Source organism: Oreochromis aureus, linkage group 7 (genome assembly GCF_013358895.1).
Source record: "Oreochromis aureus strain Israel breed Guangdong linkage group 7, ZZ_aureus, whole genome shotgun sequence".
Classification (NCBI taxonomy): Eukaryota; Metazoa; Chordata; class Actinopteri; order Cichliformes; family Cichlidae; genus Oreochromis; species Oreochromis aureus.
In genome coordinates, this window is record NC_052948.1 from 45099190 (window position 1) to 45123223 (window position 24034).

The 24034-nt window shown below is 38.5% G+C and overlaps 2 protein-coding genes across 5 annotated transcripts; one reads left to right on the plus strand and one right to left on the minus strand.

The window, feature by feature from the left end:
* Positions 1 to 466: 466 nt before the first annotated feature.
* On the minus strand, positions 467 to 8289 carry coq4 (coenzyme Q4 homolog (S. cerevisiae)). Of its 2 annotated transcripts, none has more exons than XM_031754476.2 (7): positions 8159 to 8289; positions 6397 to 6552; positions 5332 to 5428; positions 4130 to 4232; positions 3884 to 4013; positions 3273 to 3366; positions 467 to 979 (listed from the first exon to the last, which is right to left on the minus strand). In XM_031754476.2, the coding sequence occupies exons 1-7, from the start codon at positions 8220 to 8222 to the stop codon at positions 802 to 804; spliced, it is 822 nt and encodes a 273-aa protein (XP_031610336.1). In that variant the 5' UTR covers positions 8223 to 8289; the 3' UTR covers positions 467 to 801. The 2 variants fall into 2 exon arrangements, with proteins under 2 accessions (XP_031610336.1, XP_031610337.1); XM_031754477.2 differs by having other exon boundaries at positions 6397 to 6549; positions 8159 to 8269.
* A 50-nt stretch (positions 8290 to 8339) lies between these two features.
* traf2b (Tnf receptor-associated factor 2b) lies at positions 8340 to 23330 on the plus strand. Of its 3 annotated transcripts, none has more exons than XM_031754475.2 (11): positions 8340 to 8475; positions 13744 to 13946; positions 15019 to 15097; positions 15346 to 15444; positions 17372 to 17533; positions 17640 to 17714; positions 17875 to 17949; positions 19678 to 19890; positions 19990 to 20293; positions 20541 to 20689; positions 20777 to 20995. In XM_031754475.2, exons 2-11 carry the CDS (start codon positions 13771 to 13773, stop codon positions 20993 to 20995), a joined length of 1551 nt encoding a protein of 516 aa, XP_031610335.1. In that variant the 5' UTR covers positions 8340 to 8475; positions 13744 to 13770. The 3 variants fall into 3 exon arrangements, with proteins under 3 accessions (XP_031610335.1, XP_031610334.1, XP_039471380.1); XM_031754474.2 differs by lacking the exon at positions 8340 to 8475 and adding an exon at positions 8775 to 8901; XM_039615446.1 differs by lacking the exon at positions 8340 to 8475 and having other exon boundaries at positions 13771 to 13946; positions 20777 to 23330.
* The last annotated feature ends 704 nt before the right edge of the window (positions 23331 to 24034 follow it).

Below are 24034 nucleotides of genomic sequence, written 5' to 3' on the forward strand. Positions count from 1 at the left end.
GTTTAAGGCAAAGGTTAAAAACTGGTTATGGACAAATCAAGTGTGTGATCATGTATAAGTTGTATAGTTTTAATGTTTTATTTGGGAACAGAATGGTGTGTATGTGTAAGTTTGGTGATGGAGCTTTTATTATGAATGAATGATGAATTTTTATGAATTATTATGTCTATTTTTTTATGTTTAAGGACAACAGATGGAAATTAGCCCTTGGGTATAATCTGGTATGTTTACATTCATGTAATTTTTTTTTACATTTATGTTCATTAACATGCACTGTCCTAAATAAATAAATTAAAATTAAATTAAAAACACAGTGGCTGAGGTTACAACTTCTGAGTAAAAAGTAATAACAGTGTCAAAAAATAAGCCTGTTTTAATAACTACAACAACTTTAATAATTCTAGTTATATATAACTTATTATATTACGTACCTAATGCAGTGGCCAGTGAGTGTATAGTCACTTTATTTTTAAACTTAGATATAACTTTTATTCAGATCTTTATTAATTAATTTATTTGCATTTTGTTTTTTTTTACTGCAGTTACACAACATCACATTTTTAACAGGTTACTGAAAGTGTTGAACCAGAGCCGTTATCTGGCAGAATCCGAAGCGTCTCATCAGCTGAGATCATCTTCCGTTAAAACCAGAAAAACAGGAAAGAAGATTTTTCAAATCTTTGCCAAGAGGGAAATTCTCCCTTCCCCCCCAGCATTACAAATTTCCACAGAATCTTTTAGACATTTCTGGTTTAGTTTCTTGTAGAGCAATTTCCAGAACATTCATTATGTTTTCCCTTTTCAGGTCTTCTTCTTAGCCTTTGGTATGATGGGAGGTGGCTCAATGTTGAGCTCTCGCTGGAGGTCCTCGAGGCTCTGTTCCCAGCGCCTCTCGTAGAAGATGCTGAGGACGCAGCGAGCACGCCGACCGCTCTGCAGAGCCCATGGGCCCAAAGATGTGAAGAGTGACTGTAAACGACTGGGAGAGGCACAAGGAAACACAAAGAAGGAAGATGAGAGCGTCATATAACAATAATGAGGAAACCTGGCAAATAAACAAGTCACAACAAAGTCCCCTGATACTGAGGAAATTCACAGGTATTAAATGAGGAAGACTTTATGATTTGCAGGCAAACAGCCCACATACATGTCATCATCCCACACCCACGCACATGTACTCACTTACAGGATTTCACTGATTTTACTGTTTCCAGATGTTTTACTTTGGACTTTTTACACTGTATCCACTAAATCCAAGTACAAAAGGACTTCTAATCATCTCGGTTATTTTCTCCATTGTGCTGAACTGAAAGTGAAGAACTGTTATTAAGACGAGGCGGTCATTCGATGATGACAGTAAATGCAAGTTTGGCTTCTGGGTAACTGAGATGGTTTATTGCTTTTTATTTCAAGAAACAATGACACATCAAATACTCCAGAAATGGACCTAGATGGATTTACATACACTATATTGCCAAAAGTATTCGCTCATCTGCTTTCACAAGCATATGAACTTGAGTAACATCCCATTCTTAATCCATGGGGTTTAACATATTGGCCCACCCTTTGCACCTATAACAGCAGAGTGCATGACTAGGTACTTGATTTTATTCACCTGCTGCCATGGAAGTGATCAGAACACCTGAATTCAATGATATGGATTTGGGAGTGAACACTTTTGTGTACAATCTAACATTCACTTCCACCTCCACTTGGAGAGGGGTCTGGGTTTTCACTTCTCCCTCTGGCTCCCCTTTTTATTTTTTACTCAACTCTTTGTCATGTTTCATGAGAGTAACTGATTACAACATTGAATTCCTTCCTCTTGAGCTTGCTGTTCCCCTTTTAGAACGATATTTATCTGATGTTCAATAGCTGGATTTCTTTCTTTCTTTCTTTTTTTTTTAAGCTAGAATTCTGTTGCAGGAAAGGAGCTGACTTAAAGTCTGGGTTGCGCAAAAGAAGACACCACACACAACGCGCTCTGTTTAGACTCAGAGCAAACAATACTGTTTGACTGATGGCCCTTAATATAAAGACTTCGGACTTTACGTTTCCCAATTTTTGCTTCAAGTTATTTTGTTATTTACATAATAATGTAAATAACCTAATAATTATCCTTATTGCAGTTTTAGAGGAGCGGTGCTTCAAAGGATAGTTGCAGATTTCTGTCAGAATCTGCAGATTATACAGTACAAATAAAATGTTCACGTTGTCTTCCCAACAGTTTCACTGACATCTACACTGGATGGCCAGGAAGCGTTCGCGATGTCCTCTCGGGCGCTTCTCCGGCGCTGATAATTGGCGTCTGTGTTGTGTCAGTGACGTAAAAGACGGATTTAATGCGACATGACCGTTCAAACAGCCGTCGCTTTCTAAAACATCGGATATGTATCGGATTCAGTACCTCATACGAAAGTGACCCAGATCGGATTTGAAAATATCGGATTTGTGCCGTTCACACTGTCATACCATGATCGGATATGGGTCGCATAGGGTCAAAAAAATCGGATTTGATGCGCTTTCGCCTGCAGTGTGAACGTAGCCTAACAGATGCTCTGGCGGGGTTTTTCACTGAGCCCTGAGTTTCTCTCTGACTCTTCCCCTCTTGCTGAGGCAGCTCTGATTTCATTTCCTTTAATATCAAAGCATGCAACAGAGCGCATCGATGTTCATGTTGAACTTCCAGTTAAATATAAATTTTTTAGCCTTTAATGTGACCGATTTGTGATTAAATAGTAATGGATGTAGAGCGCACCTTTATAATTGTATCATTAGTTATTATTAATCTCTGGCTTTCTTCAGTGTGTCATTCCCAACTGAAAGCAGCAGATGCCTGGTTCTCCTGGAGGTTTCCTTCTGTTAAAAGGGAGTTTTTCTTTCGCCCTGTTGGTCATTGGTGGGAAGTCTTGTTGTTTTTTTCTCTGTATTATTGTAGGGTCTTTACCTTACAATATAAAGCACACTGAGGTCACTGTTGTTGTGATTTGGCGCTATATAAACGAAACTGAATTGAATTGAAATACTGTATTAAAATGGAGAATCCTGGTATCAGAGCTCCACTAATGGTGTCAAATTTTTTCATAACCTACAAACAAACTTAACACGAGGTTAATGTATTCAGAGTTTATCATATAAGGAGTTTAGCTCTAAACTCAACATTATTCCTGCTTTTTGAAACAGACGGCAGCCTGTAATCAGACTCAACCCAACACTTACAGAAATTTCAGCAATTCAGTCAAACTGTAACTCTCCTGTTATCCCAACTATACCTTGCATTTAGCCGTAGTGGCCCCAGCACAGCTCCAAGAGCACACATGGGAAGCCCAGTCTGAGCAGCTTCAAACCATTTCACAGCGACTTCACCTGAACGGAAGACACAGAAAAGGACACAAACATGCAAATTAAAGATTAAATTAGGAGAAAGAAAAGGAGAAGTTGTCAGCCAACAGTTTTTTTTAAGTGTATTAAAAATAACTTCTGTGTAAACCCTGTTTCTCTTCTCAGAGTTTTTGGCAGGTTTATTCTGATATAGAATCGGTCAAATAGGAGATGCCTGCAAAACTGAAAGCTCAGGTCAACACTTCATATCAAATGGACTTAAAATGTAGGTTTAGAGATTTGTAGGTTTGCAGAGACAACTGGATGAGAAAACTTGGGAGAGAAACAATGAAGTTCAAATCTCAAATCCAGTTTTGCTGTAAAACTGGAAACATTTGTTCAGACACGCACAGAATAACTCTCACTGACATATAATTAGGTATGCACTATATAAAAACAATGCATGGCTTGGCTGTGAAGTTTCTATAAATGAACTTTTACTTTGCAGATGAAAGTAAATGTCAGAAAATAGCATTTTCAGATTACACAGAACTCGACTCACCCAGCATGTTAGTGGGCATGCCCAGTAAGGTGTGCAGTAAGTCGTGGACCTCTCTGTATCTTTGCATGACATAAGCTAGCTCCTCGTTGTCCACAAACTTCACGTCTGCTCTTGAGTCAGGAGTCACATCCTGAGGGAAAAATTCAAAAACGGAAGAAGGAAGGAGCGTGTTTATATCAAACAATAAGTGTTTACAAATGCACAAAAAAACATGTACATATGCACATCACATCAGCAAATACTCACATTGTCCTCCAGAAATCTGAGGTATTCCCTCCCAAAGGAGCCGTCAGGCAGCGAAGCCATCTTTGTCAGATCGAGCGTAGACAGCCGGATCCTCGGCCTTTCTCTGCAAGATCAAATCAAATAATAATAAAGCGCAACACTAATTCCAAAAAAGCTGGGATGCTGTGTAAAATATAAATAAAAACACAATGCAATGCAAGCTTAACCATATAGAAAAACCGAGACCAGCTGCTGGACTTTTGGATTCCAGCTGCTCAGCAGTCCTGGGTCTTCTTTGTCATATTTTCACTTTAGCATCGTCTTGCTTTCAGGCCTTCCCTGAAAAAGATATCATCTGGATGGGAGCGTATGTTGCTCTAAAATCTCTATATACCTTTCAGTTGCCTGATGTTACCTTTCCAAATGTGCACTGTTGCACTCCCATACCATTAGAGAGAGATGCAGGCACCAATAACAAATTGAATAGTCGCTCTCCTCTTTAGTCTTGCAGCGTCCATGTTTTCGCTCCAAAAATTCTAAATTTGGATTTTTTCTGACTACAGAACTGTTTTTGTCTTTGCCTCAATCCACTTTAAATGGATAGATTAGAGAAGACAGCAGGGTTCCTGGTTCAGGTCTACATCTGGGCTCTTCTTTGCACAATAGAGCTTTAACCTGGATTTGTGGATGGCATGGTGAACTGTGTTCAAAATGATTTCTGGAAGTGTTGCAGCGCCGCCTGACAGCCCAAAGATAACAGACATCTAGTACCAATTTTGGCCTTGCCTATGCGCACAGAGATTTCTCCAGATTCTCCGACTAAACTGTTGATGATGAGCAACTCAAAGTCTTCACAATTTTACACTGAGGAACATTAACTCTGAAACTGTTCAATGACTTCTAGATGCAGTTTTCTGCAGACTGGTGAACCTCTGACCATCTTTACTTCTGAGGAATGCTGCCTCTCAAAGATGCTCTTTTTATTCCCAGTCATGTTCCTGCCATCAAATTACAAAAATGATACATTTTCTCTGTTTAAACATTTAATTTGTTTTCTATGTTCTATTGTGAATAAACTACAGGTTTATCAGATTTGCACATCACTGCATTCTGTTTTTTTAAACATTTTAAACAGCATCCTTCGAAGATCCAAATTCATTCACATTTTTTTTTAAATGTGCCTGAAGCAGAAAGCACTCTGACGTTCTGCCACACTGACTCACGTTAGGACAGCGTAGCCTTCAGGGTCATTTCTCATCCTGTCCCTGAGCTTTATGAGCGCTAGGTGTCCCGTTGTCTCCCCCAGGACTGCAACCATGTCTGTAAAGTACCCAGAGTTTCATGAAATCCAAGGGCACCGAGTGCAACATCATGACAGTACAGTGAAATGTTGACGATATTTTTATTTACAGTAAAGAAACCATGTGTTGATTCTAAACAGGTCACTACTGTTTACTCATCATGGAAACAATACTCAGAAACTTCACAAACTTTTAATCAGTCTGCTTTAAAGACGGAGCTGGGAAAGACCTCTGTGCCTGTGAAAAATGCATTTTAAAAAAAATCCATTTATTTATCAATTTATTTTTGGACATGAATCGATACTAAGCAGTGAATGTCATGAGAAACCTCACTAAATGTCAGCTGACAGGTGTTAAGACTCTGTTCCTTCATTTAGGTTTCAGGGTAACTAATATGTGGCTGTAATTTGTATTTAGTCTCATTTTTGTTTCCAAGACATTTTAAGTCACGTACTAAAGGTCTCCAGAGAATAAGCCCTTGAGAATGAATACAAAACGCTTAATCAGTACATGGGAAAAGAATCTAATCAGTGGTATCATTTCTGAAAAATGGAAAACAATCCCAATCTGGAGCCACATCAAGGTCACAGACTTGTTCACATCCCTATCAGTTGGAGACTGGCTGAGATCAGTTTTACCAAGAAGCCAAAAATACACTTTGCTTTTTTTATTCTTACATATTTTTGTGCTATTTTGTTCTTTCTTTGGAGACCAAGAAGACATTTTGTACAGTGAAAACACTGCCTCAAAAAAATACATGTAAATTAAGGTTAGGCTCCGATCACTGTGATTCAGACACGAAGGCAAAAAAGTTCAAATGTAAATGTTGGCACTAAATTTTATACCGTTAACTCCAACACCACTCAGTTTAAAAACAGCTGTGCTTTAAGGTTTATCCGTGACCTTGTAAACAGCACTTTGATTAAATATCCTCATCTTAACCGATTTATAGTCTAACACACAGAAATGCTTATATGAGCGTCTCACCATGTCTGTAGGGGTTCTGCAGTGCCGCCACACCTGACCCAATGGACAAGAGAGCTTTTTGAACGGCGGTGGTGGGAATATGTCCAGGGTACAGTCCATCGTAGTGGATGTTTGTAAACTCAGTGCTGCTGCTGTGCAGCTGCTGAACACAAACTACTAAGGAAAAGATGGAGTGGCATTAAACACTGGACTATTCTATACAGACTATTGCTGTTATAACAAAAAATAACTGAACAGATTATTGATAGTGGAGTGTCTAAATACCAAAACCTTTATGGCAGGATAAACCATTCAGAGCATTTATTTGTAGTAACAGACTGCACTGCACATCAAAGTTATTAGAGTTAACTAAAACTAGATGACAGGGGAAAAAAGAAAAAAAGTTTTAATTAAGTAAAATGAAAATAAAAACTAGACTTTTGAAACAGATTAAAACTAAATGAAATGACTTTTTTGAACCTGGAAAACTGACTAAAATTACATTAAAAAATACAGAGGAAATATCCTCAGTTACTATCTGTTAGTATGGTAAATATTTTATAATAGCTTGGCTGATGAGGCATTGATGGATATGTGTATTGAGACTTTGGATGTCTTGAACAATGTGAATCAACTGCTTTCAAAAGATGTGTTTTTTTAACTTAATTTTTATTAACACTTAAACAATTAGTCATTCGTTGTTATATTACAGTTGTCACATTTACAGTTATGGTGGCAGAATATAGCATTCACATAATTACTTTTTTATAATAACAATAATAATAATAATAATGATAATGATGATGCTTAAATATAAATAAATCTAAAAATGAAAAAGATAAATAGATAGATGAAGCAAAGGAAAAAAACACAACCATAATTAAATTAATATTTCCCACTAATGTGTTTCTCTCCCTTCATTGTTCAAATAATGTAAAAATAGGTCTCCGTCTCCTCATGAACAAGTCTTTGTTCCATTTCTAATGTTCCATTAGATAGAGTTCCCAAATTCTAACTCCAACCACATATGATATGATGGAGGGTTGTGTTTCAGCCATCAGATGAGTTTTTATTGTAATACCTGCACTGATTTTCCTAAATCTTTCCTCTAATGTATGGCCTCAATGGAACAAAGATTATAGGGACTAAAAGTAACACTGAAACCAGTAAAATTAAGTATTTTCAAGCAATAAAACCTACCTGAACTCAAAGTGAAAAACTGATTAAAGTAAGTGATAAAATCAAAAACTAAAACACAAAACAATAATGACAACAATGTTGGCTCCTTCTGAAGAAGGAAGCCACAGTCCTGTCTTGTGTATGTGTTTTGGCAGAAACGTGTGCTTAATTTACGTCACATTTTGTGTTCGTACATCTGATCTGCATGAGCTCCATGAGAATAGATGGCACCAGAAACACATGGGACACAAAGATGGAGAACACTTTCATTTATATGAATTATAAATCACTGACATTCAGCACCGTTTGATGACGTGTCAAAAGATCATTCCAATGTAGGGTGAGTTACTTTCAGGTATATGTGTTGTTCGCCTGCTACAACGCCTGCTTTTTTCTAAAGAGTGATTCAGTAAACAATGATTAACATTTCCCTGATGTTAAGCTAACAGATGCTTAACATACTGCTAAGTAACGCGTAGCCCTGTGCCTGGTGCATGCTGACAGCGAGGCTCCCACACTACTTCTTTCCTTCACCAACTTACCACCAGGTTTATTTTTAAGAACACTAAGCTGTAACACAGAGGACACCTGCTTAAACTCGTACCTTTAGAAACTGTAAAGCAGTGTCGCCGCCGGTTGATCCATCGGAAGGGTATCAGCAGCCACATTCTTTTGCGGTAGTACGCATGCGTGAGTGTAGCACTTTTTTTGTGTTTCGGAGCAGCCCAAACTACGTTGAGAGGGGTGGCTTTGGGCTTCCATATAAAAACCCAGCCGTTACTGCGCCCTCGCTAGCAGCAGCTTAAAACCAAGTGCGCTTAGTGACACACCCGTAAATTATGATAAAGGGCGAGTTCTCCTTCTCTTTTAGTGATTAAGTTGAGTTTTCCCCTCGTTGAGAAACACAGGCCAGACGCCAAGGTTAGTCAGTTTGCATGCTGTGAATCCCTTCCTATAACTCACTAGCAGTTAGCTATCTGAGTAGTTGAATGTACAAGTCCTAACACCAAACACACTTTAATTTTAGCTGTTTGAAGTTTCGCAGGTGCTCATTAAAATAATTAAAGTGTATTTTACGTGCCAAAGTCTACGGTTGCTTTAAAAAAAAGCACTAGCCCAAACTCTAAAATAATACTTAAAATAATTACAGGAGCTAATCCAGTAAAATAGATGCAAAACAGCCCACATTACAGTGGCTAAGCTCTCTGGAAGCTCTCTGCTACTCTCTGCTGTTTTTATATAGCTTCCAGTGCTTACGTGGTTAAGGGTGTAGCTAAGTTACGAGGTGAAATACTGTGTCAGTGGTGGTGACGACTGTAAGATCCGCTGACAGTCTTTGCGAACTCGGTGAGTAAACATTCAGGTTTTGGCTTTTGTATGAGAAAGGGTCTGAGGCACCCTGCATTTTCACACTGAACTTGCAGTAAGTTCATCGTGAACACGCAGGGCAATAACATGGCGAGCTCAGAGGACGAGTCTCCCCAGGAAGAGGATGTTTTTTAGGCTTTGAGCAACGCTGGGTGTAGCTTTAAAGAGCAGCTGTGGTTATTTGTCTGAGACAGAAGTTGAAATGTTGAGACTGAATTTTGTACTCTTTTTTTTTTGTTGTTGTTGCTTTATTTCGTTGTTGCTGGTTGTGTTGTTCGTTTCACAGAAAAGTTTGTGCTGCTGTACATGACAAAGGTCACTTTGCAAGGTTTAGCTGTACGTAGGCCTCGTGTGTGTTACCTTTATATAACTTCACTTCTTTTTTCTGTTATTTCAATGCACAGTGTTTCATTGTCTATTTCTCTGACAAAGATGACTAGTTTCCACGCGATCCAGTGATTGCTCTGAATGGATGTTGTAATTACAACCTTTGACAGAAGTTTCTATGGACACATCTAAACACGAGCTTACACGTCTTTTCGCTCACAGCCTTATCCTTTCAGTTAAGTTTTGTAAGAATGAAGTTAGGCTTGAACTTCTTACGCAATACCAGTAACAGACAAGTTACTCATGGTTTAATGTGAAAGGGGTGAGTGGCAGAAATGAATTGCTTTCAAATAAATACACATAGGAGGAAAGAGCTTCCAAAGAAAAGCAGCATTTCCTGCCTTAATATGAAATTATTAACAGTGTATTCAAATCATATGTATGTGTTCTAATATCGTATGTGTTCTAATTCAGGGTGAGATAAGTAAAACTCTAAAAATAAACGTTTAGGAATCTAGATTTATGCCAAAGAATTTCATTTTGTTAGAAACTTCTAAGATTTAAGTAACAGTTTAGAGGTTAAATCTGTGTGAAGCACAGTTCAAATAAAAATGAAATGAAATGTTCCACTCTAAAAGCTGGATCTTTAGACAGTAAGCTCACCTTGGCTGTAGTGTGATTCATCTAACTGAATGAAGTAAAAAATCATAAAAGTTTCTAACTTAAATTCTTGTAGACGAGTTTGTAGGAAGGACACAAAGCTTCTTAATTTTTTTTTGAGCTATGTGTACTTGGATTTACTTATATTATGTTTATTTATTTATTTATTGAGTGATGTATTGGAGTTGGATTGTTAACTATTTCCAGTTTCACTGTTAATACTCCCACCGAAATTAAAACAGGGGCTTTCCTCGCATATATCTTTTGATTCAACATCCACTTTCTGTGTGGTCTTACTTCCCCCCATGAAAGTTAGTCGCTTTGTTTGAAAAGGATCTAAATTGGTCTAAGGAAAAATCCACTGAAAACATGATTCAGATATGTTCTGCTTGGAGACCATGTCAGCAGAAAGTTCATTGAAAACTCGTGACCATCAGGACTTGTGCTGTTTTGTAGACACAATTTGGAATTTACCACTTTATTTCTTTGTGGGGAAAAAGCTGAGCTGTTTTGTTGGAATTGCATACATCATTCACATTTAGTTAAACATTAACATTTACTTTATGGGTGTTGTTCTGTTCACTTTAGGATGTGCTTTGACATAAGAACATAAATGGTTGAATGGTGAGACAGCACTGTTAAGCCGGGTGCCTTTTGCACACAGTTTTACCAGACTGGCAACATATTGTGTTACCTTAACCCTACAAACACCACAACCTCAAACAACCATATTTTCAAGTTGTGACATGCAAAGGTGCACTTTGTCCACATTCTTTGCAGTTTTCTTTGACATGCAGGCATGTATTATATATAATTTATACACCTGTAAAACCCACTTACACATGCAGTGGGTGTGTGGAAATATATCAGTAAGAGTTGTCATCTGCTGGTTATGGGAAAAACAAACACTAAACATTCCCCACACATTTTTTTCATAAGGGAATTTTTTATATATACATATATATAAATTGCATAATACCAACAGAATAAACATTTACAGAAATCTGTGACAGAAGGGATATTTGCAAGGACAAAAGAAGCCCTGGTGCTGTTCTTTATGCAGTGGGTGAAATAACTGGCACTACATGCTATACTTTTAGTCTGAGGTAGACAATTGTAGGAACCGTGACGTGAACTGTGCCAGATGATTACTGGCAGTGATAAGTGATTAGGAAGCAGACAGTGCATAATAGTCTGGTGTCTATGAACCAGGTGGGGTGAGTTTTCTGCCAGTTGGGCATTTTCTTTATTCACTTTTTTCTTCACATATTTCAATCTGAAATGATTTCCTACCATAAAGTACTTTAATGGGAGAATGATTTTAAACAGTTAGAATTAGTGAGGGAAGATATTGTTTAAGTGTAAATGTAAAAAATATGTTTACCATCTTCTGATTGCCAGAGTAGAACTCTTGATAATTTCTAAGACATACTGAACACAGTTAAAGGAGGTAATTTAACCAAAGACCATGAGAGTTTCCTAAATTTGGTGCCTTAACTTAACCAGGTATAAAATAATATAATATATATATATATATGGAGAGAGAGTGCTGGCAAACCTTTTCCACTTGTAGAATATATATTCAAAAAGGGGCTTTAAGTTAAAAATTGAATTCATGTAAAGCCCAGATATTGAGTACATTTAGAGCCCTATTTGGAAAGAAATTGTTGCTGGACATTATATTTTAAAATGCAAAGATATTACATGTTGAACATCAGAATTTAGTTTTGTTTTAAAGTTGAGCTGATTGTGAATTTGATGCCAGCAACATGGTTTGAAAAAGTCAAGACACAAATTGTGTAATCTGGTGAAGCATCAAACATCTGATTGGGGTAATTGGAAAACAGGCAGCAGTGTAATTGGGTCTTAGTCTTTTAGAAGTAAAGATGCAGAGGAACTGAGAACTCTGAGAGAGACTCCTTGGGAAAATTTAAGCATAACTTCAAAAGAATTAGTGAATTTCATTATCTGCTTTTAAAAAATGAAAACAGTCCAGGGGAGCTCAGGAAATTGCTGCACGGTCTCAGAAATACTTGCAGAAACAAATGATGAATCCAGTTTGTTGTTGCTGCTGTCACAAATTGCAAATTATGCATAATTACTTTATTTTTTAGAAAGTTTAACATAGAAACAAGATACAGAAACATCAAAGTGGAAAACTGCCCAGTTCAGAAATGGATAGATGGATTTATGGATGGAGCCTCCTGTAGGTTAAAAGACCAAAACGGTACCATCTAGCTTATACGTGTAGTCGTTTGTATTAGTGATCGTGGCTTGAGTGATGTGCACACCAGCGAAGTCACCATTAATGCTGAATGACATGTAGATTTTGGAGTGACACATGCTGCTATCCAAACAGCTTTTTCTCCACACAAGTTGAGCCACATTCTGCAAAGAGCAGTGGGATGCAACACATAACAAACATTTTCTGCATCGTAAAACCAAAATAATAAGTGCGTGAGAAAACGACTCAGTGATTCTTTTCGATCCCTGAATGCTTATAAATTAATAAGAAGTAATGTAAACCTTTGCTCTTCCCTTTGTACATGTTGGAGACATCAATTCATTTAAAATCTCAATTTCAGTATTTGATATATTTTCTTTGTGCCATTTTCATCAATATACAGATGAACTGATTTGCAAATTTTTTTACATTTTATACAGCATCCTAGCATTTTAACAAAGAGGTCGTATAAATATTATAACTATACACCACTCTGTATGCATTAAACTTTAAAGAACATACAGGATGATATGAGCACAAACACGGTTAATGGTAAATTTGACTTAAGTAGCTAATGTTAAAACGATTTTAAAAATGGTCTGTCTTTCTCGTCCTTTAATTTACGCCACTGTGTATCACTGCGCAAACCTTCAGTACCCGCTATTACTTAGTTAAACTTCCTCAAGTTGAGCACATGGTGGAGCTGTGGCCAGCACCCCTATAAGTATCATTCCTGTAAGAAACCGTGACTTAAGTGATCTTTTAGTGTTAACACTTTAAAGCAAGCTTGAAACTGAAACAAAGGTAACAGAAACTATTTGTGGAGGGTGAGAAATGTTGACAACATTGCAGGAAAAGTATTTAAAGGAAAGACTCAAAATACACATGGGAAGAAAAGCTATGCTGTCTTTTGCCTGGCATCATCATTTTTTCTGTGAAGTACTAAAGATAACAGCAAAGCTCGTGTAAATGCTGCGTTTGCATTTCACACCGTATTTACTCAAGCATCAGAAAGTGAGAACTATTTTGCTGGTATTTCTCAGTAGAAAGATGCTTATCTGATTATTATCTGGAAATGCTGTACAACAAAACCAAGTTCTACATTTCAAAGTTACTCAGCTATTTGTAAGCTGGACATACAAAGAAAATTTGCAGGGGATTTTTTTTTTCAAACTGGTTTAGATACGTGTTTAAATAGATTAGGTTGTATATCCTGATGCTGCTTCTCCCACAGTTATGTTTATCCCACCAATCACAAGACTTTTTCTGGTAACTCAAAAAGAAAGAGTACCTATGTCTTCAAGTCATTTGACTTGCTGATCTTGTTGCAGCCGTTGCAGTGTTAAGCAGGGTTTTCCATATTTTTGAATATTATTACCATGCTTTTCTTTTTTTGTGTGGCATTGCTGGCTGTGCCAAGACTTACACAGTAGCATGGACAAATATTTCCTCGAGGGTCACACAGATTCTCATGGTGATCTTTTAAATAGTTAAGCTTGCCAGTAGATAATTCGCTGCTAGTTTGAGTTTCTGGGTAGTTTAGATTCCATCTGTGCAGTTAGTTCCTGTCTAGTTAGTTGACAGCTGTTTCTCTGTGTTCTCATTAACAGGATATAGCAGCAGATTGATGGAGAAGAATGGCCCGTATTTCTTTGGACTGTCCCAACTCTTTACCAGGGATTCCCCTCAGTGTCCTGTCAGTGCCCATGGAAAATAAATATAAATGTCAGCAATGTCTCCAGGTCCTCAGGAAACCTGTCCAGGCTCAGTGCGGCCACCGCTTCTGTGTACACTGCTTCAAGCAGCTCACCAGGTAGACTGGAGGTCCTTAGACCAAACTGCTTACCCCGCACCTAATGTTTCCTATCTTACTGGAGATGCTTCAGCACATCCTTTCCTCATCTTTCCTCAACTCTGGGAGTTTTGTCCAGACAAGATCAGTTATTAATGCAGACTCATGCCCCACATGATGGACCTGTAATACTGATGTCTGTGAATCACAAGGATGTGGTGTTGCTGATTCATTCTAAAGTCTTCTTTCTAAAACCTCCTTTCTGAGTCATGCACACACTGGTGAATTGTTAATGCATGAGGTGTATTTGTAATGAATACCCAATACAGTGTTTTCATTGCCTTATGTATTCAAATTCATTACAGAGTAATCGTAATGAATATTAACGAAAAATAATACATGAGGAAAAACACTGGATTTGTAATGAATATTCACTACAAGTACAAAGAGGTGACACACCAACGTATTTGTAACGAGTATTTGTGATGTGTATTCGTTACAGATACATACATGGATACATTAATTAATTTCTAGTTGATGTCCATTTCTGTTATGTGTTATCTAATGTTTCATGAAAGTATAATTAAACAAAATGTGACAGAAAATGTGGAATTTTACCATTTAATTTTTTTAAAACCGCCAGACTCTTTGTTAATTCCCCAAACATTTACACAACAGTACCACAAGTGCTTGTGAAATGTGTGGATTTCGCATGTGATTTGTCTGAGTGCTTTTATTTGTTTCAAAATAACCAGATCATGTACGTTATAAATTCACCATGTGATGTGACGCGCACACACACGTGCTCTTTGTTTATGCTTGTGTGTGTGTTTTGGTTATTTGTTTAATCGCCTTCAAACTTGCTAAAGCAATTTTTTTTATTATTCTTTTTTTTTTTTTTCTTGTCCCACTGATATGATGCTTACAAGCTTCTTTTCATTGCCCTTGCATTGATTAAATGTTCATCTGCTCGAGGTGTAATCCACACTGGTCAGCAGTTGCTCCAGTTTTGGATCAGCAGGAAATTGTTGCTGACTGTTGGCGTCGAGCAGCTGCTTTTACAGTAAAGTCACAAACCTGTCTTGTTTGGTAGTTCTGGCCCAAAGCCATGTGAAGCCTGCCGTCAAGAGGAGATATACGAGGAACCCATTTCCATTCTAAACAGCAGTGAGGTAAGCCTTTATATTTATTCAGGTTAGGTTTCAAACCCACCATCTTTGTTATGCTAGGAGTAGTCAGCATGCAATGTGTTACTGCCCTTTAGAGGAAAAAATATGACTGCAATCTGGTGGGGGTTTCCCTAACCACACAATGCATCCTACTCTTGTCTGCTTTCTTTTAAGACTGAGGGAACATTGAAGGCTTTATGAGTTCACTGATCTCTTTGTTTTTGCCCTTCCCCCCACCCCCCACCTCACAGGCTTTCCCAGACAATGCAGCAGGCCGAGAAATAGCAAGCCTGCCAGCCAGGTGTTTGAACCAGGGCTGTAACTGGACTGGATCTATTAAAGAGTATGAGGTAAAGTATGAAATCTGTCTTCTCCTGTGGCATGGGCATTGCTGCCTTTTACCTGGGTGTAGGTTTACGCTACCAAAAAAGAGCCTTGTCAGTATTTATTAATCTACATGAGAGGTTAATCTGACCTATAATCTGCGTTCCCGGGTCACTGTGTTCCCTGAAGAAACCTCAGCTTTCACAGCACGTTCTGTACGCTATGTGCTGCGTCGCTGCAAACAGGAAGTGAAACTTAACAGGCAGCTGGAAAGTCCCAGCCTCTCCTCATTTATCAACAAAAGCTCAGTGGAAAGTACCAGAATGGAACAACCCTGTTGAGCTTAGCGTGACTGGGTTACTGACCATTAACCATAGAGCTGTTAAGGAAACTGCTTGTATTCATTCAGTTTAGCAGAAACCCAGATTTCATTGAACACAGACTGCAGTTTGTAAAACTGTATGAAAGACACGTGAAGTAAATAAAGCTGGTTAGTGTGTGTGTGCGACTGAGCCTTGTGTGTGTGTCTGTCTGCAGCTGTGTTTCTAATGTAAGCATCAGTTTTAGATGAGCTACTTAGTTTGTGTAGTAAGCAGATGGCACCATGATGCTAACGCTGTGAAAAGGATGTTTACAACAATTCTTGTCTGTTTGTGGTTTTAACTAAGCGTACCAGTGTGACCTAATCTACATCAATTTTGTGAGTGTGCGTGTGTGCATGTATGTGCGCGCGCATGTGTGTTTTTCACCTGGGAAATGTTAAGATGATGATGTTTAAATGAAACCACTAGGCTAATGTGTGGGATTTGCATGGATTGGAAATGGGATCCCAAGCAATAGCATGCAGATGAATCTTCCTCTTATTAAAAAAAAAAAAAAGAAGGCACCAAAAGATCAAAACCTGCCAACCTCTTATTGTTGCTTCACAAACTATTATTATGCTGTGTGATACACCCACTTCGCAAATACTTTTGGTCTGGTATCTTAGTCACTGTCACTGTGTGGAAAAAGCTACAAATTGCTAGCCGCACACACCCATAGCGAGGCCTTCTGAAGCTGGGAAAAAAATAGTCACATCAAGGCGTTGGAGTGTTGTGTCGAGGTCAGGGATGAGATTAGGAATCTTCTAAATGTGAGTCATGTTTATTGACGCGATCCGGTTCAAGATTTTTGAGCGTAGCAAGTCTGGAAAGTCAGCAGTCAAAGCGAAAAACAGGCTAACATACCTGAGCTTCTGCTTCTGGGTCTGCAGCGTGCCTTTGGTAGTCATTCTGAAAGACGGCAACTTCCCTGTCGATTAACCCCACCTTAAGCTCCACCCCGCCTGTGTGATTCCCGGTATTTTTAAATGGCGAATACACAGCTTTAAATATATTTCTTTAATTATTCTACTTCCACTTTTTTATTTTTGTACTTCTCTTCATTATAATTCTATTTCTATGGTACATTTTCATCCTTTTTTTTCTATCAGATGTTTGTGGAGCTCGCTTTTTGTTTAAATTTCGTTTGCTTAGCATGTCATTCGAAAGTAAGAAAAGTGCATATTTTAATGGGGGTTGCAATGAAAAACAACTAAATATCAAAATAATCTTGATCATAATCGTGTGCACAATCATAGAACTGTATTTATCTCTTTCATACTCAGATCAGTGTATTATGTTTTTACTTTCACTTTTTTTGTCAGTTGGAGGTGTATTTTTTTTTTTTTTTTTTAAAGAATAAAACAAAACAAAAAACCACCTGTTTTTCCACATAGAAGCTAAGGAATACACCCTGTACCACAGCACTACACCTTCATTTAAACACTTCCTGAAAAGCGGTTATTTATCAGTGATTGGGAAGGGTTTTCCCCAACTGTCAGTTTGCTCTTTCACGATGCTGAAAACCTGCTTTACACATAACAAACAGGAAGTTCGATAATAATAACGAATAAAAAATGTCTAATATTTTTAGGCTCAGCACGAAGGTCGCTGTGAATTCGAGCGGATACTGTGCGAGGGCTGCCAAACCCTTATCCTTCTCACGGAGAAGGACAGACACAATGAGAGAGAATGCGAGGCAAGAACTCTCAACTGCAAATACTGCAAGATGACCTTCAACTTCAAAGAGATAAAGGTGGGACATAAAGAGACTACACTAAAATACGCTGTTTTTTGTTTTTCTTCTTCTTTGTTGGCATTAATGGACACAAAGTGACGTTCTGCTTTACGATGCATTTCAGGCCCATGATGAGATCTGTCTGAAGTTTCCCATGCAATGCAAGGACTGTGGAAAAAAGAAGATACCAAGAGAAAAGGTTAGCACTGTTACCTTCAATGTAATCTAAGTGGTTTTAGGTCAGTACTCCCCAAAGTCTCCTTATAAGTTTCTTTTTGACTAGGAGTCCTTCACTTCCACTTTCCTGTTGATGCACTGTTTATAAATGGTCTTTTCTCTTTGTTCATTCTGCCTTTCAGTTCAATGATCATGTGAAGTCTTGCGCCAAGTCAAAGAGCACGTGTCCATTCAGTGAAGTGGGCTGCAAGTCTATGGTAGGTGCAGTTACATAATCACCTCTCAGTGTGATCAAACTCATTTTTGTCATTGCGTTGTAGTAGTTTGGTGCTTATTTGTGGTTTAAAAAGGAGTCTAAATGTAAGTACCTTACAGTAAGGTAGTAATGTGGCTTATACTTTTGCTGTTGTAAGTAAATTATGAAGTTGGAATCAGATGAAGGAGCTGGCCTGGCTAAAGTCACAGCATCACTGTTTGGTGTTTTTACTGTTTTGTTTTCCCTTTAACATAAGATATAATGAGTGCCTGCTTTGTGCCTGATGTATGCAGTGAATCTGTGTAGAGCGTATGATGTAGCCTACGTAAGCAGCACATGCTGTTTCCAGTATTTATACCTGTGCAGGCTGTGTAGTTATGTGTAGTTATACTGATTATAGGGTTTCAGAAGCGTAGATTTAACAAAGAAGTCTAAAACCACTGTTAGAGGTTTAACTTCCAAAAGAGCCAGGGAGTTTCCACTAAACTAATCATCTCCCACCAGCTGCTTTGTATTTGGAGCACAGATAGATGTGAGTTATCTCGTGAAAGCTAGAATATGTTGCACACAGAAAAGATTTCGGTGGGGGTCATTGGATAAATTAGTCTCATTGCAGAGCAGATTCAATGCTATTAAATGCATTTTCTCATTTCCTTCTTCCTAATGTGTTCCCTGAGGTTAGTCATGTGACCCTTTCACATGAGATATTTCGCGCTCTGTGCTTTTGTCAGTAGTTTAAAGTTGGCTGAGCTCAGTTTGGCAAATGTGATGTGATATGATATTACACCCAAGCACCAATGAGAGCTTAGGAGCCTTTGAATCAAACCATCGTGGCAGTTAAGGAGGTGTTTGCTCATGCTGCCGGGAAGCCCTCTAAAAGGTTAGATAAGGCTGTTTTCTCAGTTCTTCTCGAAGCAATCAGCACTACTCAGCAGGCATCTTAAAAGGCCTCCAGACACATGCTTAGAGCAATTTTAAGCTTTATCTAAATTGGGTTTACTTTCATTGAGCCAACAGAACAAAAGAAACTGCATGTAAATACTCAAAAGTGAAACCTGTTTAAAAATATATAAAAAATTCCCAGCTCGCCCCTGCGGGCGGTCTATCCTTCAAGCTTGGGTCCTCTACCATGTGTATATAAATGTATCTATATATATCTATATCTATATATAGATATAGATATATATACACACACATTATTTATAAGTGGAGGAGGTGAACACAAATCAGTCCCATCACACATTTGGTTCACAGGAGTAGTGATCAGTCGATCCAAAGACAGTTTATTTAAAAAAGATATTTCTACTCATCTGGATTTAAAAATTGCCAGTTACAGATGGCAGCACACTGATATGTGATTACTGAAACCACTTATCCGGGTTTGGGTTGGCGGGGCAGCGGTCTGCGCAGAGAAGCCCAGACTTCACTCACCCCAGCCCGCTCTTCCAGCTCATCCTGGGGGACACAGAGTCATTCCCAAGCTGTCTGAGAGATGTAAAATCAGTCTTAGGAGTCAAAATCTTTTATATTAACACACTGAATCCTTTTTCAACCGGCTGGTTTGATGAGTCTGAACCTTTTCAGAGTGCAATCACAGCAGTAGTAAATTTGTCCTACTTAAGGCACAAACTGGACACCACAGCCCAAGCACTCGCCTGGGATTAAAACTAACTGGTTTGACCTTTGTCGCAATAAAACTTAGACGAGCTCTCCCGTGTTTCTGTATCAGGTAGAGAACGGGAAGCTCTGTGACCACGAGGTCAACAATACTATGGAGCACTTGCGTCTGCTGCTCCCTCTGGTGCTGTCAGCGACTCGGGCTCACTCAGAGGGCTGTGGTGCCGGGGAGTGGCAGGAGGACTCCGGCGTGGGCCTGTACAGGGATCCTAATGAGGGAGCCGGGCCCACGACCTCCGTGCAGTCTGTTGACCTGGAAAAAAAAGTGAGTCTCAACAGATTTGATGCCGCTTGTAACCACTCTGTTCATTTTGTGAAATGAGAAAATAATGATTTGTTATTTACTTATTTTTTTTGCCAACAGGTGAACGCTTTAGAAAACATTGTGTGCGTCCTGAACCGGGAGGTGGAGCGCAGTTCTGTTACAATGGAAGCGTTCGCACACCAACACCGCTTAGACCAAGAGAAGATCGAAAATCTGTCTAACAAAGTCCGACAGCTGGAGAGGACGCTGACCATGAGAGACTTGCAGCTGTCTGAGACCGAACAGCTGGTGCGCGAACTCCAGTTCTGCACCTACGACGGAATATTCGTCTGGAAAATCTCCGACTTCTCGCGCCGAAGGCAGGATGCCGTGGCTGGTCGAGCGCCTGCGATGTTCTCACCAGGTAGGATGGAAAAAGATCACGGTTGTACACGTGTGGTATGCTTTTAGGTGAGAGGGATTTTTCTGTTTTGTTTTGAGGTCATACAGTTCACATGACATTATCTTCTGGCGTGTAGACGGGGGGAATTCCACGCCGCTACACCCTTGTTGTTCTTCAGGGAGCGTGCATGGCTCTGCTGATTTCACATGAAGCTGTTTTAGGCTCTGTTTCCATTTCTGACCCTTCTTTTTTTGGTTTTTCCACGCAGCTTTTTACTCCAGCAAATATGGCTACAAAATGTGTCTAAGGTTGTATTTGAATGGCGACGGGACGGGACGGGGAACGCACCTTTCACTGTTTTTCGTCGTCATGAGGGGAAGGTGCGACGCCCTGCTGAAGTGGCCGTTCAGTCAGAAGGTGGGGAACCGTTTTGATCCGTTGAAGCACGAAACTCTCGATGAACGGCACGAAACGAACTCCTCTTCTCTTCTTCTTCCCCTCCAGGTGACTCTGATGCTCCTGGATCAGAACAACAGGGAGCACATCATCGATGCTTTCCGACCGGACGTCAGCTCCTCGTCCTTCCAGCGGCCGATCAGTGAGATGAACATCGCCAGTGGCTGCCCACTCTTCTGCCCGCTGGCCAAACTGGCCGGAAAGAGCCCTTACCTCAGAGATGATACCATTTTCATTAAAGCCATTGTAGACCTGACAGGCTTATAAGGGTGTACTGTGGAAGTAACACCAAAAAACACTCTTTGTTTTGTTTTGCTTTGTTTTTTTGTTTTTTTTTTCAATACAAAAACAAAAATCTAAACCGAATAATTACGAATTGTAATAATACTATTAATAATAACAGTAGTAGTAATAATAATAATAATATTAATTATATATATATATATGACGAAAATACAATGTTATTATCATATAGGACTCTATATTTATATATTATCACATTAAAAGCATCATTAGGATGTCATTACACCTTGAGGGCGTGCGATGTGACATCTGCACTCATTCCGAGGATCCATCTGCAGTGAATCAGTGAATCAGCGGTGGGAGCTGAGAAGAGCTCTCTGAGGAAAAAAGGGTCTGAAGTCATCTGTTATCCTGATGTTACCCACCTTATATCTGTATTGCATCTTGTAGATGATAATTATTTCATATATTATAAGCAGCCTAATATCATAATAGATATAATACACCTTCTTTAGCTTTGTGGGAGTGTGTGTGTGTGTGTGTTGTTTTTCCCACCACTGTGAGGATTATTTCTAGTTACTATTTATTTATGGCTCGAGATAATTAAAGTTAACTAGTTCTAATAAAATATTTTCGTTTTAAAGGCGCATACTTGTGTTTAGTTTTAGCCACTGTTAGCTCTCATGCAGTAGAGGAAAACGACAACCAATGAAAACCAAACAAGCGCTGATGGACAGGAATGAAAAATACTAGCTTATAAAAACTAGTGTTGATGAGCCCGTGGTGCGTGCACTTGTCACTTAAACGGCTCGATCTGGTAAACATTTTATATAAAATTTTAAATGAATCTAAAGAGGATAAGACAATGATAAAATATGTAGCCTGTTTCAAATAATCCCATAGTACTGTATAACTAAATAATCCTGAAACATCTAGTGTTACACAGAGAGGCAATTATATAAATAAATATATAAATCTATATATGTACACACTTTATTGTATTATGTCAGTGCTACTGCTAACTATAATGCCTGATCAGTTGTACTCATACTGTACTCAATCATATAAAGTTAGTTTTGAATCTTTCATGACTTTGATGACTGGTGATTATTTATAAAGTGTTTTAAGGGATGCTAAAGTACCATTTGACCGTAGGTACATTATTAATTTAACCATTTTTCTCTTTGTTTAGACTGTGATTTGTGAGTGTGTGTGTGTGTCATTTAAGATAAAATTTCACAAAATTTTATTTGATTTAATTAAAAGTTCATTTAAAGCATAAAAATACTGAATATTTCCTTGTTTTATTTTTGTCTTCTTTTTTAAGACTTTTTGTTTTTTAATCCTGTTTTAACCTAAACTGGATTAATTGATTATTAAAAATTAATAATTGCTGGATGTAGCAACATGTGAAATGTAGGCACAAAGGTGTAAGCACCACAAATAGCTTTAAGTCAAAAATATCTTGTAAAACACTTTTAAAAAAAAGTTTCTTTTAACCACATATTTTCTTACATTTGTTTTTTTTTTTTCTAAAATAACCACGTGTGAATGTGAAAATCCCCCCCCCACACACACACAGGAATAACACTACAGGTGATTCCTTTTATGTAAAACTCTGATGCCTTCTCCTAAAACAAACAGATGATGCAAACTAGCAAGGGCGCTAAAGAGAAAAAAAAAACACAAGCACCACGCCGCAGTCGAAAGCAAAGAAACATAGCTGTGTTTGTTGTGAATATAGATGTGGTGTACCTGTTTATCCTTGCTTCACGTTGTTCTAGGGGAACTCCAGCTATTTCACATATAAAAGGTTTGATATCCAAAGTGCTCGTCAACCCATTCTGTCGTCAAGGAGGCGATTTAAATGATGGGAAATGTGTGAACTTTTTTCATTTTAGGGCAGAGTAGGAACATAAAACCAAGTTTGAGTAGCCTCTTTAGCCAAACATATTGTGGCCTTCCTGCCTTGCAAAGAAACACAAAACCTGCTTTGGTGAATGCCCAAATCAGCAGAAGCAGTGTGCACAGCTGTATTATTGTTGCACCTTTGACTTCTGTGAAGCTCTAATAGAGGTCCAAAGAGTTTCCAATGTAAGTGTATGACAGTTTAATAACAACCTCTTTCACTCAGACCTTGTAGATCTGAAGGTACTGAGCTCAAGCCAACAAATTCCTAAGAATGAGTGAAATGTTTCACTTGGATTATGAAATTTAAGACCACTGCTTCCCAGCAGCCTCAGCAATGCCTTTGTACCTCAGGCTGACAGTGGTGAAAACTGAAAATGTTGACTGTGTTAATGTGTAGCATGTCAGTGTGCTGAATTACAAATAAAAGCAGAACTGCAATTCAAGTGAACTCAAAGCGGTAACCCCTTTATTTTAACCATTCCATTTAAACCATGTTTCAGCCTCTTTTTAGGTTTCAGGTCAGTCATGTCAGCTTCACCACACAAAACATGTTTACCAAAAATGAAACCCCACTAGTATAAAAAGAACACAAATTGACTCATTATACATGCCAGTGATGGTCTTCACTGAGGCTGTGGAAATGCCTCATCATGGTTGATATAAATGTGGTTGGAAAGAACCTGCCAGAGGGACGGCGCACGTGTGATTGATGACTATGCGAGGAATGAAAATCTTCTGAAAGCCCCGGGGTTAGATTCTCAAGTATTTAGATGGTGACGCACTTTCTTATCTAATGTTCAAAGTCAGACACTGTGAGGTCACCAGATGATATCACAACAAGTGCAGCTGTGCCATGTTTTGACCTATTTGTATTTTTTTCAAGTCCCCATATAACTGAAATGAGTTATTGCCGGTAATTGTCGATCCACTAACCTACACACACAGCTGTAACTGATACACTTTGGTTGATGCTTTTGTTCTCACCCATGTCCCAGAGTTATCGTGTATCATTTCGTAGATGGTGACCAAGAGTGAGTGCTAAACAAATGACACAAAACTGAAACCGTACAAAAGTAAATCCCCTTACCTTATCACAACTTAAAATCCACGGAACTAGAAGCTGTTGTAGTTTAGACTACATCTCTAAAACAT

What these genes read in the sequence shown, in the direction of transcription:
- traf2b (XM_031754475.2), top strand. Translation starts at nt 13,771, where the DNA reads ATGGCCCGTATTTCTTTGGACTGTCCCAACTCTTTACCAGGGATTCCC. An exon ending in TGCTTCAAGCAGCTCACCAG is followed by an intron (nt 13,947 to 15,018) that starts GTAGACTGGAGG and finishes CTTGTTTGGTAG; the next exon opens with TTCTGGCCCAAAGCCATGTG. An exon ending in AAGTGGGCTGCAAGTCTATG is followed by an intron (nt 17,950 to 19,677) that starts GTAGGTGCAGTT and finishes TTTCTGTATCAG; the next exon opens with GTAGAGAACGGGAAGCTCTG.
- coq4 (XM_031754476.2), bottom strand. Translation starts at nt 8,222, where the DNA reads ATGTGGCTGCTGATACCCTTCCGATGGATCAACCGGCGGCGACACTGC. An exon ending in TCAGATTTCTGGAGGACAAT is followed by an intron (nt 4,014 to 4,129) that starts GTGAGTATTTGC and finishes TTTTTCCCTCAG; the next exon opens with GATGTGACTCCTGACTCAAG. An exon ending in CCACTACGGCTAAATGCAAG is followed by an intron (nt 980 to 3,272) that starts GTATAGTTGGGA and finishes TGCCTCTCCCAG; the next exon opens with TCGTTTACAGTCACTCTTCA.